This window comes from Rhinolophus sinicus, chromosome X (assembly GCF_036562045.2).
Source record: "Rhinolophus sinicus isolate RSC01 chromosome X, ASM3656204v1, whole genome shotgun sequence".
NCBI lineage: Eukaryota > Metazoa > Chordata > Mammalia > Chiroptera > Rhinolophidae > Rhinolophus > Rhinolophus sinicus.
Genome location: NC_133768.1, coordinates 45,698,034 through 45,711,632, shown reverse-complemented (window position 1 = coordinate 45,711,632; position 13,599 = coordinate 45,698,034). Strand labels below are relative to the sequence as shown.

Genomic DNA, 13,599 nt, shown 5'->3' with positions numbered 1-13,599 from the left:
ATTTCATTCGAGAACATGAGTCTTCTATTGAATCCAGAGCTCATTCTAGTGACATGAACTGAGGCCTAGTGGGGAAGGGGCTTGATCAAGTTCTGGCAGCAAGGTAGTTCACAGCTTGCTCCCAGGGGTCCCAAGGCCATTACCAGTGTTTTTTACTCCTTCTGAAGGGCTGCCTTCTATATGCTCTTCTTCTGTCATGCACGCACAACTTTCCCTGTTCTCTGATATCAACTCTTGACTTTGATGCTCAAAGACCAAACGCCCAATTCCTGTCAGGGGCCTAAAACTAGCACAGAAGAGTGATGAAGGCAAAAAAGAACTTAGCTCAGACACAGCCCTCCCTTAACCTTTCCCTTTCCTCCAGGTTTCCCCTTTGCTCCTTTCCTCAAAGTTTCCTCCTGAGTTCTACCTCCGTTAGTGGAACCCCTTCACTTCCCAAAGTCACGACCACATTCTGACCACACAGTCGACTATGCAGGCTACACTGAAAGAACTGCAAGATGTGGTGTCAAAAGGCCTGGCTGGGTTTTAGGCCAAGAACTACCACTTCCTGACTGTGTGACCTTGAGTAAGTCACTTAATTTCTCTATGCCTCAGTTTCCTCAACTACTTCCAGTTTTGGGGGAGGAGACAATGAAATAACTAGGGAACTTTAATTGTTGAAATTCTTATTAACAGTAGTAGTATTAACTAAATGAACGGCTGCTTAAAATACTGCCGGAAGGGGCTCTGGGCTGTCAAAGCAGACAGCCCCTTGCCTCCTAGGCTTTCCCAGAACTATGAGGTGGGCATTTTATCTATAAGAGGCAATTCTCAGTTATCCATACAACATGTCTCTTTAACAAATGCTAAATCCCAAACTGTCATCCACTTCCACTCAGCTCACTGTAGGGCCCCCTTCCCTGCTGGCAGCTAGTGTGCGTTCAATGAATACAACCTATAGTTCAGTTGTTCTAGAAGAAACCTAAGTCAAAAATAGGAAGGCAATTCTATTACCCCCTACATCACCCTCTGCATTCCAAACTTGCTGAAAGGGATCTTTAGATTACCTGATAGCTTTGAATAATAATATTCTTAATAATTTTGATCATTAGTATTAATCACAAAGTAAGCACAGATCATTAGAGCTCGGAGAAATCTTGGAAGCTATCTAACCCACCTAACCATATTTTGCAGATTAGGAAACCAAATTTCACAGCGGAGAAGTAATTTACCCAAAGTCACCCAGCAAATAAACAGAATCTTCCCCACTAGTATAGTAAACACGTAGGAACTGACTTTTTTTCTTGAAGGATTCAAAGAATCCCACAGCTGATAACTTAATAAAATAAAATTTAAAAAAAAATCCAAATAGGTCCCCAGACTGTTCACTCTCCACGGCTGAGTCCTCCTTTTTAGAGTGGGCACAAGCCCCTAGAATTTGTCAAGGCCCCCACAATCCTAGAATAAAATTTCACCATCTGTGAAGCCTGCCTATTCACGTGTGCAGTAAGCCAGATTCAGGCTGAGCTGACATTTCCTTTGAACAGAGCAGTCATTCTCATTCCTGGCTGAATATTCCCGTCACCTCAGGGAGCTTTTAAAAAATACTGATGCCAGGGCCTCACCATGACCAACTCAATCAGATCTCCCTCAGAGATTCTGGAAACTGTTGTTAATCTTATTAAATCCCCAGGTGATTCCAATGTGCGGCCAGGACTAAGAACCACTGGGTTAATGGAAACAGCTCAGCCAACCAAGGGAAACATGCAGAGTTTCCTGAACTCTTTGTATATTGTTTTAAAGCTTTATCTATGCTGTCCTGCTTTTCCAAAGAGGGAAAAGAAACTGGTACACAAAATGTACAGTTGTAGCACTGACCCTCAGGCGAATTCTGGACCCAGTTAAGAAACATATGAGTTTGTGGGTATTGAAAGAAAACAGGGAACCCTGGAGCCTGCAACATGATTTACCAGGAGTAAGATGCCAAATGACTCATACTCCTTCTGATGATGTCACCAGCTTGGTTGGTAGATGATTGCTATGAACCTAGTATACATCTTGACGTCTACGAAGGATACAAGTCTATCAGGCCACGTTATCCTCATTAACACATTGGTAGGAGATGATGGTAGAGCCCAGTGGATTCTGCACTGATTGACCAGATATATACAAAAATTAACAGGTTCCAAGAGGCAGCTCTGGTGAGATACCAGAGGAGCTAGTATTAACCTCATCACATCGAACATTTCCTGAATGATACTTACTCAGTTTTCAAATTATGCAATGCTAGAAGAGTGTTAATGTTTCATGGCTTGAAAAAAATTAACCCCCTCCAAAAAAAATGCTACAATAGACCAACCAAAGAAAATAAAGTTTCACTGATGCAATGCTAGAACGGACTCTAATTTGTTGCACGATATGAAGAAAAAATTTTAAAACCCATGAAAAGCTGGAATGGACTAACCAAACAAAATAAAATTTAATGAGTTTGCTTCAAAAGTCCAATTTCACAAGAAAGTAGAGGACTGGACTAGACAGCAAAGAGTTTGAGTCTATAGCCCAAAAGGCTAAGACAGTGGCTTTTCACCCTGGCAGCACATTTGAAACACCTCAGGAGCCTTAAATTTAAAATTAAAAGAAAAAAATCTGCCAGGGACCAAACCCATGCTAATTAACTCCCAGAGTGAGGACCTGGAATGGGTATTTAAAAAACTCCCCAGCTGATCTGAATTTCAGTGAGGGTTAAAATCCAGTACAAGGCTGCATTATTAGATATTTCACAGACAGATCTAAGTCCCTTTGTACTTGATCCTGATCAGGTGGCACCTGAGTAGCATGATCATTTCTGGGCAGCACATTTTTAAAGAAATATAGAAAAATAAGAGTGCTTCCAAAGGAAGGACAATTATATGAAAACTGCAGTTCCTTCAAAACATTCTATAGTTTAAGCTTCATCAATTCACACTGCCTTTCTCCTTGAAGATCTGAAATAGTGAGTTTTCATAAGACTAAAGGGAATGCTGATGTATAGTCAAGATTAAAAGGCAGCCCTCAGTTTTTCCTCGCTGTCTCTGAGACTGTTTCTGATTAGTTCACTCATTTATTCTTTTCTTTAGATTTCACATATAAGTGAGATCATATGGTATTTGTCTTTCTCTGTCTGACTTATTTCACTTAGCAAGGTGAGGGGATTAGAAAGCACAATTGGTAACCACAAGATGGCCACGAGGATACGAAAATCAATTTGGGGAATGTAATCGATAATGTTGTAAAGATTTTGTAGGGTATCCGATGGACACTGGTCTCATTAAGGAGATGGCTGTGTGCGATGTCAGAGGGGTAATAGATGGGGGAGGGGGGTTATCACTTTGTGAGGGATATACATGATAAATGTCTATTACATTGTTTTGTACACCTGAAACTAACTAACTAACTAACTAAATAAATAAATAAATAAATAAAAGATTAAAAGGCAGCACTTTCTTAAAGAATTCTGTGCAAAACTGCTATACAAATGAATGGTATGAAAAAAACTAAAAATATAAGTGAGTAGCTGAGGAAGTCAGTATGACTTCAGGGGATACTCACATGCCTCTCTCCACCTGACTCAATTCAGCTTCACACTAGCTGGGAATGATCAACTCTGACTCTCCCTCCTCTGTCTGAAAAGCAGACCCACTCTCATCCCACCAATCTCTCTGACCTTCCCTCATCTGTAAAACTGGGAATAACAATCATCTCTCCCCACTTCACAAGGCTGATGTGACGCCCAAAATTAGGATGTGAATGAAATTGCTTTGTAAACACTATAGGCCCATGCACTGACAAGGGATTATTAATACTGCCATTATAGGACTGTTTCCTGAGTCTTCTCTGTCTTCTGGGTCCTTCTCCCTTCTAGTGTTTCCACTTTGTACTTCTGTGCCAGGACAAAGCACAATGAACTAAATACTCTTGAGAGGTAGACCCACCTAATGACAGGAGACACTCTGGGCAGATATCAGAAGAGCTAAGCTTTGATCAAGGATTCTTGGAAAGGAAGAGACTCAGTTGGCCTAGAACAAGTTGCAAAGCTAGAAATAAGAGCTAGAGAGTCTAAGATTCTCTATCTCCATCCCACTGGGGCTGGATCCAGATGCTTCGTGGGAGGTCTTCTGAGGAGGCAGTTATTTTGGGAGAATAGGCTCAATTCCCACTCATATCCCTGTCCAAAGCAAGCACTCCACAGGCCAAGGGGAGCAGAGGCCAAGATGGCAGACAAAGGCTAGGAGGAGGACATGATTTGGCACCATCCCTGCAACTGCCAGAGTGTACCCTCCAGTCACAGCCAAGCATTCTCAATCTGGGCTTCACCACAGGGCAGAAGAGCACCTCACCCACAGGCTCACTGGGATCCCTCAGCTCCCTAGCTACTTAATCTCTCCCTCTCTCTCTCCCTCCCTCCCTTCCTCCCTCCCTCCCTCCCACTCTCTCTCTCTCTTTCTCTCTCTCCCCCCCACCCATGACAGAATGTGAGCCAGGGCTGAAACCCTCTTCACTAGTCCCACAATTAAAATGGCATTCCCAATTTGTCCAGCCTTTCCTATCAAAAACTACTTAGAGACCAACAAAATAGAAACAAAACCACCCAAATCCTACACTGCAGCTAGGCTGGGCAGAGGCTCCCTAAGCCACAAACAATATTGGGGCACACTGCACAAGCAGAGGCTGCAGGTTCTCACAAATAGAAGCTGTCTCAATGGGGAAAAGCATTGTTCAGTTTGTTCCCACCACACTACCCCTTCAATTCCTCCTTGCCTCAGCCAAAAATCAGAGTGAAAAAAATATATTTTTCTGGGCATGCAAACCTCTTCTACTAAACTGGGTTGTGTAATGGCTCATTTAATCTTAAGGAGAAGGCAGTGACTGGAGAGGGATTTGAATCCAGGTTTCCAATAAACAGCCCCCATGGTTGGGGCAAGGCTAGGCTCTGGATGCCTTCTGTGGACATGATTTCTACGCATTTCTAGGCAATGAGGATCTTGCCCTTTCTATGTCCTCTCCCCCAAAGCATCTCTCCAAGTCCTGTTGGGCTCAAGCCCCCTTTCTCCAGAGGCCTTGGTGCCTGGACTTTTAAAGGGTGGGCGCTGGAGCTCAGCAGGAGCTGGGTGATGCAGGGGTTGCTAGGATACCAGTTGAGGTCATTTTCTTGAATACCCTGGTGGGGATCTGGAAGCCAAAATTCCCAAACTGGAATTTTGCCCCTCTTAGTAGCAAAAGATATCCTCTACCCAAAGGAGTCAGGGAGGGGGGAAAATAAATAAGGAACTTTGTTGGGAAAAGTTAGGACAAATCAGAGCGGAAAAGCCCTCTTCTTTCTTACCTACCTACTTACAGAAGGGAGAGGAGGCTGTATCAGGGGAGGGAGGAAAGGGAGAAGGAGGAAGATGAAGAAAAGAGGCAGGAGAGTGAAGGAAAAAACCCCTCAAAATACACAGGATTCTTACTCCTCTGGCTGCATTTTTCATTTTCTCCCACTCTTCTCTTTTTGCATACCCTCACAAGTCTGAAGGAGAAATACCAAACCTTTAGGATTCACACAAGTAAAAAGTCACACTGCCAACTTTGATTCTCTACTCCCCAAACTCCCTTTTAGCTGCTCTAGGATGGCCTGCCATCTGGCTAGCAACATCCCCTTATTTGCCTAGAGATAAATTAATCTAAAAAACGCTTACCCATTCCGCCAGCTAAATTACTGATGGAAGGGCTCATTCAAGCTACCCCTTTCGTGTGAGGGGTTGTGGGGTCAGCAGGATGATTGATAGGGGGAACACCCATCCATCCTAGCACCAGTCAAATCCTTACAGTCTCTAGCACAAGGAGGCCATTCAGAACTGTGGAACTCAGTGCATGCCCTTCTGTTTTTCCTCATTCCTAGCACAACCAACCCCCATACACATTCAGGAGTATAGACTCACCCCCACACACACACATACACATAGAAGGGTGTGCACACACACCCACAAACATACTGTCACACCACCTACACACATACATTTCCAAAGGCTTTCTGCCAAGGACCTGTCAGGCACCCAGTCATAAAGGCTGTGGCATTTCATGACACTACTTTTTCATAAACCTAGCTCAAAGACCAGCTTTAAAGAACGCTTCTCCCCTTAGTGGGGAAAAATTCCATTGTTGTAGTAGTCTTCTTCCCATGGTAGCTAGGTGAAAAATCTCTTAGGTAAAACGAGTTTCTCCAGATACCAGCAACCAGGTATTTCACTCCCACCTCCCATCACTCCTTGATTAACATTTCATTTTCCTTTTCACTTGTCTTTACAGTTCATCCCCCTCTGATTTCAAGTGCCTATGGGCACCCAAAATCACAGAATCCAAGAACTTAGAGGTCACCTATTCTAACCATCCCAAAATGTCAATGTCACAGGAAATCCCAAACCCACTGAGAAGGAAAAAAAATTACCCAAGGTCAAACAGCCACTGAACAGAAAGCACCCAGGTCTTTAGTGCCCAGCCTAGAGCCTTTCCTCACTCTTCAATGCGGTCTCAAAACACAGTGCCCAGTCAAAATATAAACTTATTTTAGATAATATTGCTGGAGTTAAGGGGGGGGGTCTCACGAGAGTCTCTTTGCCAAGAAACACGTTCTCAGTTCAACCCAGGCAGCCCCCACAAAAGGACAAAAGAGTAAATAAGAATCGATGCCAGCAGACTTCCCAGATCATGCTAACACCTTGGTACCAACCGAATAAAAAAATCAGCTTCTCATCCACGCCGAGCTAACAAGAGCACACCTCGAGACTCAAAACCTCTTCTGACGCCATTAAATAATACTCTGGGTCCTGAGGGTTAGGACCATTTCAAGAGCCCCCTTCACAGCCCCTCTCCTTTCATAATCAGTTCCACAGAGATTAAAAAACAGACATGGAACTTGACAGCACAATGCCAGCAAATTTGCACATCACACATTTGCAGCCACTCACATGGGTGTAGGGGGAACATGCGTGTGGATGGCTATGCGCCCTGATTCATTCCTACGTGAGCCAGAAATGGCACTATTTCAAGTCAGGTAAGCAATGGAATGAGGAAGACCTGCCTACATCAGCAGGTGGGGGAGGAGGAAAAACACGTATTAAGCACATTGGCGTCAGAGACTTTTTTTCCCTGGCTTTGCCAAGAGCTTCCTCAGGGGAAACCGAAATATGAAAATAATGACGGCAATAATAACATCAACTACCACCACTACCATCTGATACAGACATGCAAATATATGTCAAATTGGAATGTTGTTTCTAGCTCATGATTTCCGGAGCTCTCACCCCATTCCATCTAGACTTTTTGGGAGGTGATAGGGGGTGCTCAAAACTCTACTTAGCAAGACACATACTTTAATTTTTTTTATGGGAATCTTTCAATTAAAGATACCTCTGACCTTAAAGAACAAACAAGGAAGCAAACAAAAACCACCACTTTCTCATTAGCACTAGCAAGTTCTGTTTAAAATATAGTTCAAGAACATCATTGCAAATGAGATTATCCCAAAGAGGCATATCCAAATACTATTATTCTCACAGTGGGTGAAGAGCTGGCTTTTGTTTTTTGGAGGACACACACAGAAAATCCCCAAACTCAAATCCAGGAGTACAGTCTTTTGAAAAAGGAACCCAATAACAGCTCGTCAATGTCTTCTCTTGCCAATTCATAAAGATCAGAGAACGCTTTTTATGTCCCATTCCATGATTCCAAAGAAACTGACATTTAATACTTTAAGAAATATTTCAAAGGTGGCTTCCTTCCAAATTGGAAACTGTGAACCCTGGACAGCAAATTGAGATTCAAAGGACAGTCATCAACTGCCAGCTCAATGCACCCCCCCCCAAGATCACTTCTCAAAATCTCCCTTCTCTATAGAGATTAGAGAATCATTTCCCCTAAATTCATTCCTTCTATTAATTTTTGTCTCTCTAAACATCCAGTGCAAGACTCTTTCCTAAGATGCCAAAAAATCCATCATGCTCTTCCCACAAACCTCTTTACCCCCCAAAAAAATAAACCAAACGCACTCCTGATAGCAAGAGAGAAATTTTGATTAAAATTCCCTGATGAAATGTAAAGGTAGTTTTCAAGAAAATTAGTTGACAAGATACCACAAACAGCAAAGCCACTGTTTAAAGACACAGATTGCTCCGCGAACATGACATAAATGGAGAATGCACAAACACATGCACACTTAAATAGAAAGCATTTATCAACAATTTTACTCAAGCTATAAGCAACTACACTCACAGCATACTTAAAAGACATCACAAAAGATTTAGGGAGAGATAATATACCAACGTCATACATATCACAGCGAGGCCATGTTGAAGCTCAAAACGTTTTCCCCCCTGAGTAAGAAAGCTTGCTTTCTCTCCCTCTCTTTCCCTGTCTCTGACTGTCTCTCTTGATTTTTTTGCTTGGTGGTTCTCTGGATGAAATCAAACCGAGAGTTAGAAACAGCTCAGGTAGCTGGACTCCATTCAGCGCGTTCCCAGGAAAAACATGAGTATGACATTGACAAGCAGGAGGACTACAATCACGGCAAAAACGACTACAGTTTGCACATCCAGGGTCATGGTGCAATGCAGAACACTGTAGTGTTCCAGGTGGGGGGCCGGCAGATTGGGAGATGTCAGTCTCTGTTCTGTCAGACTGTCCATACAGCCACCATGCTAGAAAGGAGAGGAGGAAGTCGGGTGGTTAGGGAAAGGGTTGGGTTTGGCGCCCGAGTTTGGTATGGGGGGAGGGGGGATGGGGACAGGGGAGCCTGCTTCCCCCCTTTTCAGGATTGATCTGATCTTTCTTCCCTAGCTGAGAAATCTTAGCTTGCGCTGAAGTCGGCAGAGTCCAGCATTCTCTCTCGGGCGCCACGGAAAAGGCAAAATCCTGGCTTTCAAAGGGAAAGGCGGGAGGAACCAGTGCGAGGTTCTCCAGCGCCTGCCCAGTCTGTCAGTCCCGGCGTGCGTCCGTCTGCCTGCCTGGCTACCGGTCCGTCTCGGTCTCCCCTACTCCCTCTAGTTCGCTCGCTTTCCTACGCTTGCTCGCTCTCGCTCTTCGTGGGGTTTCCGGGTGCCAGCCACTCGTTCCAACCCTGCCTCGCTGGATCTCTCCCTCTCCTCTCCCCACCCCCCAGCCCGTAGACTGCGCTTTTATTCACCAAGCGACTGCGAGCGCCTGCGTGAGGCACTGCCCTCGCCGTTGACAGGCCCGCCGGCCTATAGCAGGTGCCGCAGCGGCGCGTTTAGTCGCTGGGGGGCGGGACTTGAACTGGCGTGCTAGCCGAGGCAGCCAATCGGAAGGCCCAGGGCTCCCTGGGTGGGCTCGCTCCATTCCGAACAGTCGGAGCCACCAACCACTAGTTCCGGGGGGGGGGGGAGCTTGTTGGGAGTAGGTGGAGGGCGAGGTAGGGAAAGAGGGAGGAGGAGAGAGGAAAGGACTGGGAAAGAAGAAGGGAGCAGACAAAAGGGGGCGGAGGGAAGAGGGCGTGGCAAGGAGGAAAGGAGGAGGGAACTAGGGGAAGACCGTGGGAAGCAGGGAAAAAAGAGAAGGAAAGATGGGAAGGAGAGAGAAGAGATAGGGGATAAGATGAAGAGAAGGGTAGGGGTAAGGAAGGAAGAAGGATGAGGAGGAGGGAAAAGAAATGGGAAAAAAAAGGGATATGTACATGGGGAAAAGGCATGGCTTGGCAGCCACAGTGGAGCCTAGGCCAAGGAGGTAGCAAAGGTGCCTTTGGCCACTGCCTAAGTATTTACAGGCAACTTATAATTAGCTATACAAATTTAACAAACTGGTGCTGTGGACAGAACCACAAGGATACACTACAAATTAAACAAAATCCAATCCTATTTGGCTTTCTGTGATATCTCTGTACTTGCAGGTCAGATTTCCTTTCCTACTTATGGTTTCTTTAGACTAGGACAGCTTGCACTTTTCCAGCATACTGGGTACTATAAAGAGAAGCGATCTGTAATCACTGCCCTGCTCTGTGTTTGTGACCCTGTGTCTGGAACTAGGGGAAAAGCCCTGGACTAGAGACCAGAGGTTTCAGATTTACTCTCAGTCCTACCTCAAGCTTGTTGTATGATTTTTGGGCAACTCCTTTCCCCTCTCACCTCCATCTCCCTTCTGTACATGAGGACTTAGATCTATCTGAGAATTCAGTGAAACCTCTGAATTCTCACCTCGGAAAAATACATACAATTTCAGCAGGCCTCTGGGCCCTCAAAAACTCAGGACTCCCTTATATAAAAGATGTTTAAGGGCCTTTCTTACCCTTACATTCTAGGACTGTAAAAGTGAACAGATAGATATTGGTGGAGGGGGGTAAGAAACTGGATTAGCCAGGGATAAAACAAATTAAGTTCTGGAACTCCTATCACACTACAGACTCTAAGAGGAATGATAATTGCTTTCTATTCTTTAGAAATCTTTGAGGCTAGGACCCTCACCCATCTTAATTAGATGAATGGAAATTTATAACTTGAGTGAATGCAGGTCATAAACGAAATGACCCCTGGCCCTACAAGATAGACTAAAACTCAAAGAAGTCCCCGCTTTAAGTTTTGGCTCATAAACCACCTATTAATGATTTGTACCAAAACAAAAAAAACCCTGAATCCCCCCCCCCAAAAAAAAACCATATCAAGCTTCTAGATCCAGCTATCAATTTATAGGAACACAGAGGATAGAAAAACATGTTAAACTGCAAAACGGGAATACAGACTAGAAAACTACAAGACCAACAACCCGGTTTCTTAGCAAATCAATAGGAAGAAAAAGAGAAATTGACTCACGTGAAACGTGTGCATGTGCATCTGCATGCACAGACACATTTGTGACATTTATGAGACAACTGGAAATTTGAACAGATCGAATATTTGATTATAGTAAAGAATTACTATTAAGTGTTCAGATGTGATAATGATATTGTGGAGAAGTTCAACAAAATGGGAGAAATCAGTGTAAATCTTTGTGACCTTGGATGAGGCAATGGTTTCTTAGATATGACATAAAAAGCACAAACAACAAAAGAAAAAATAAATAAATTGGACATCATCAACCTTAAAAATTTTGTACTTCAAAGGACACTATCAAGAGTATGAAAAGAGAACCCACAGAATGGAAGAAAATATTTGCAAATTACATATCTGATAATGAACTTGTATGTAGAATACATAAAGAGCTCCTACAACTCAACTATAAAGAGGAAAATAACCAAATTAAAAAATAGGCAAAGGAGCTGAACAATATTTTTCCAGAGAAATGGTCAATACACATAAAAATATGCTCAACGTATTAGCCATCAGGAAACTGCAAATCAAATGCAGAAAATGCAAATGCAAGAAATGCAAACTGGATATTTATGACAGCATTATTTGTAATGAGATACACTTTACACCTACTAGAATGGCTATTGTCAAAAAGCTAGATAATAACAAGTGTTGGGGAAGATGTGGAAAAATTGGAACCTTCAAAACACTGCTGGCAGGAATGTAAAATGATGAAGCCACTTTTGAAAACTGTCTGGCAGTTCCTCAGAAAGTGAAACATAGACTTACCATTTACTCTAACAATTCCTCTCCTAGGTATATACCTAAGAGAAAATGAAACCATGTCCACAGAAAAACTTATACATGAACATTCATAAAAGCATTATTCACAATAGCCAAAAGATGAAAATAACTCAAATCCCCATCAATTGATGAATGGATACACAAAATGTGGTATATCCATACAATGGAATATTATTCAGCCATAAAAAGGAATGAAGTACTGTTACATGCTACAACATAAGGGAACTTTGAAAATACTATGTCACGTGAAAGAAGCCAGACACAGGCTTTTGTATTATTCCATTTATATGAAATATTCATATAGTTAGGGTAAATACTGTTTATTTTATTTTATATTAGTTTCAGGTGTACAGCATAGTGGTTAGACATTTATATAATTTATGCAGCGATTCCCCCCACCTGATTTGTCTAGTACCTACCTGGCACTATACATAGTTGTTGTAACATTGTTATTTTTTGGTTTTTATCATCTTCTTTATTTATTTTTGGTCATCTTAAGATTAAGGATGTCCCAACAAGTTCTTTTTAACTTAGTTTTTAAAAAGGAAAAAGGAAGGAAGGAAAGAAGGGAAGGAAAAGAAAGGAGAGAGAGAGAGAGAAAGAAAAAACAATTTCCATGCTAAAAACCTCATGAGCCATGTTTTATCACCACAGAAAATGTTAATGGCTGAGTAAAACTGCAAATTTATGGGTTCATTTCAATATGGATTAAGGCTAAATGTAGTGGTACAAAAAGCACTACTATGACAAATAACAGAAAATTTATCTTGATATTATGCCCAATACATTTTCACTCAGATTGAGAGCTGTATAAAAACAAAACTGAGCTACAGATAGGTTTCAATAAACAGGGGAGTGGGAAACGAGATGTTGGCATTTTCCCATAATTCTCATTGTCATGCATTAGTTTCTCCTATTCCTATGTAGAAAAGAGAATATAACGCTCTCTGCAGCTTTCTTTTCTTATTGAAACCAAAATAAGATTTGAAGTGATATGACTAAGGAACTCAGGGTTTCCGGGAGGGTTTGGTTGGTTTTAGTGCATTCCTTCTATATGTGTACTGCAAAAATTTTAAACTAACTAATGTTTTGAGATATTACATACTTGTAAACTGTCTGAAATAAAAATCAATAAGTGTTTATATTCCTATAAAAACTTGATAGAAAACTTAAATGAAATAAAAACAGATCTTCGTATAGTAACTCCAAAATAATATAACACACAACAAAGGAAAAGGTGAGGTTGAAGGGATAGGTTGGGTCCAGAAAATGCAGAACTTACCTTCAGGCACTTAAAAGCCATGCAAGGGCTTCAGTGGAGTATGACACTGACAGGGTTTGTATTTTTAAAACACCCACTTTGCTGTATAAAGAATGATTTGTGGGAGCAAAAGTGGATCGGAAGTCAGCTGCAGCCAGGTAAGTAGAGAAGGGGAATTGGATGTATGTTGTAAACTGCTTAGCACAGATTCTTGTGTAGAGTAAGCACTAATTTAAATTATTAAGCAAAATAACCCCACATTTATAGGTTTTATAATTTTCCTCTGAATCATGTCTTTCTTATCCTGTCAAATCCAGATAGAGGAGAATATTTTTTAATTATTGTTTTTCAGTTACACTTGACATTCAATATTATTTCATGTTAGTTTCAGGTATACAACATAGTGGTTAGACATGTATATAATTTATCCAGTGATCCCCTTGTTTAGTTTAGTACCCACCTGGCAATATAGATAGTTGTTGCAACATTATTGACTACATTCTCTATGCTGTGCTTCACATCCCCATGATTATTTTGTAACTACCAATTTGTATTTCTTAATGCTTTCACCTTTTTCTTTTAAGTTTATTGGGGTGGCAAATGTTAGTAAAGTTACACAGGTTTCAGGTGTACAATTCTGTAATACATCATCTGTATATCACATTGTGTGTTCCCCACCCAGAGACAGTTCTCCTTCCATCACCATATAGTTGATCTCTTTTACCCTCATCTACCACCCCCTCC

The 13,599-nt window shown here is 42.1% G+C and overlaps 2 protein-coding genes across 6 annotated transcripts in view; both read right to left on the bottom strand.

Moving 5' to 3' along the window:
* ARHGEF9 (Cdc42 guanine nucleotide exchange factor 9) overlaps positions 1-13,599 on the bottom strand; it is a 185,155-nt gene that overhangs the window by 141,969 nt on the left and 29,587 nt on the right. For 2 of the 5 annotated variants that reach the window (XM_074323195.1, XM_019715752.2), the window contains exon 1: positions 8,316-8,448. The exons of 1 other annotated variant lie outside the window; for it this stretch is intronic. In XM_074323195.1, coding sequence (XP_074179296.1) covers positions 8,316-8,324 — 9 coding nt within the window. In that variant the 5' untranslated portion in view covers positions 8,325-8,448. Of the gene's footprint in view, positions 1-8,268; positions 8,288-8,315; positions 8,457-13,599 lie in introns of those variants that run through there. 2 more of the 5 variants (XM_019715753.2, XM_074323194.1) reach the window with 2 other exon arrangements.
* LOC141569538 (uncharacterized) lies at positions 8,502-8,681 on the bottom strand. Its single transcript, XM_074323196.1, has one exon. The coding sequence runs from the start codon at positions 8,679-8,681 to the stop codon at positions 8,502-8,504; it is 180 nt and encodes a 59-aa protein (XP_074179297.1).

Coding starts and splice junctions, on each gene's coding strand:
- LOC141569538 (XM_074323196.1), bottom strand. CDS start 8,681: ATGGACAGTCTGACAGAACAGAGACTGACATCTCCCAATCTGCCGGCC.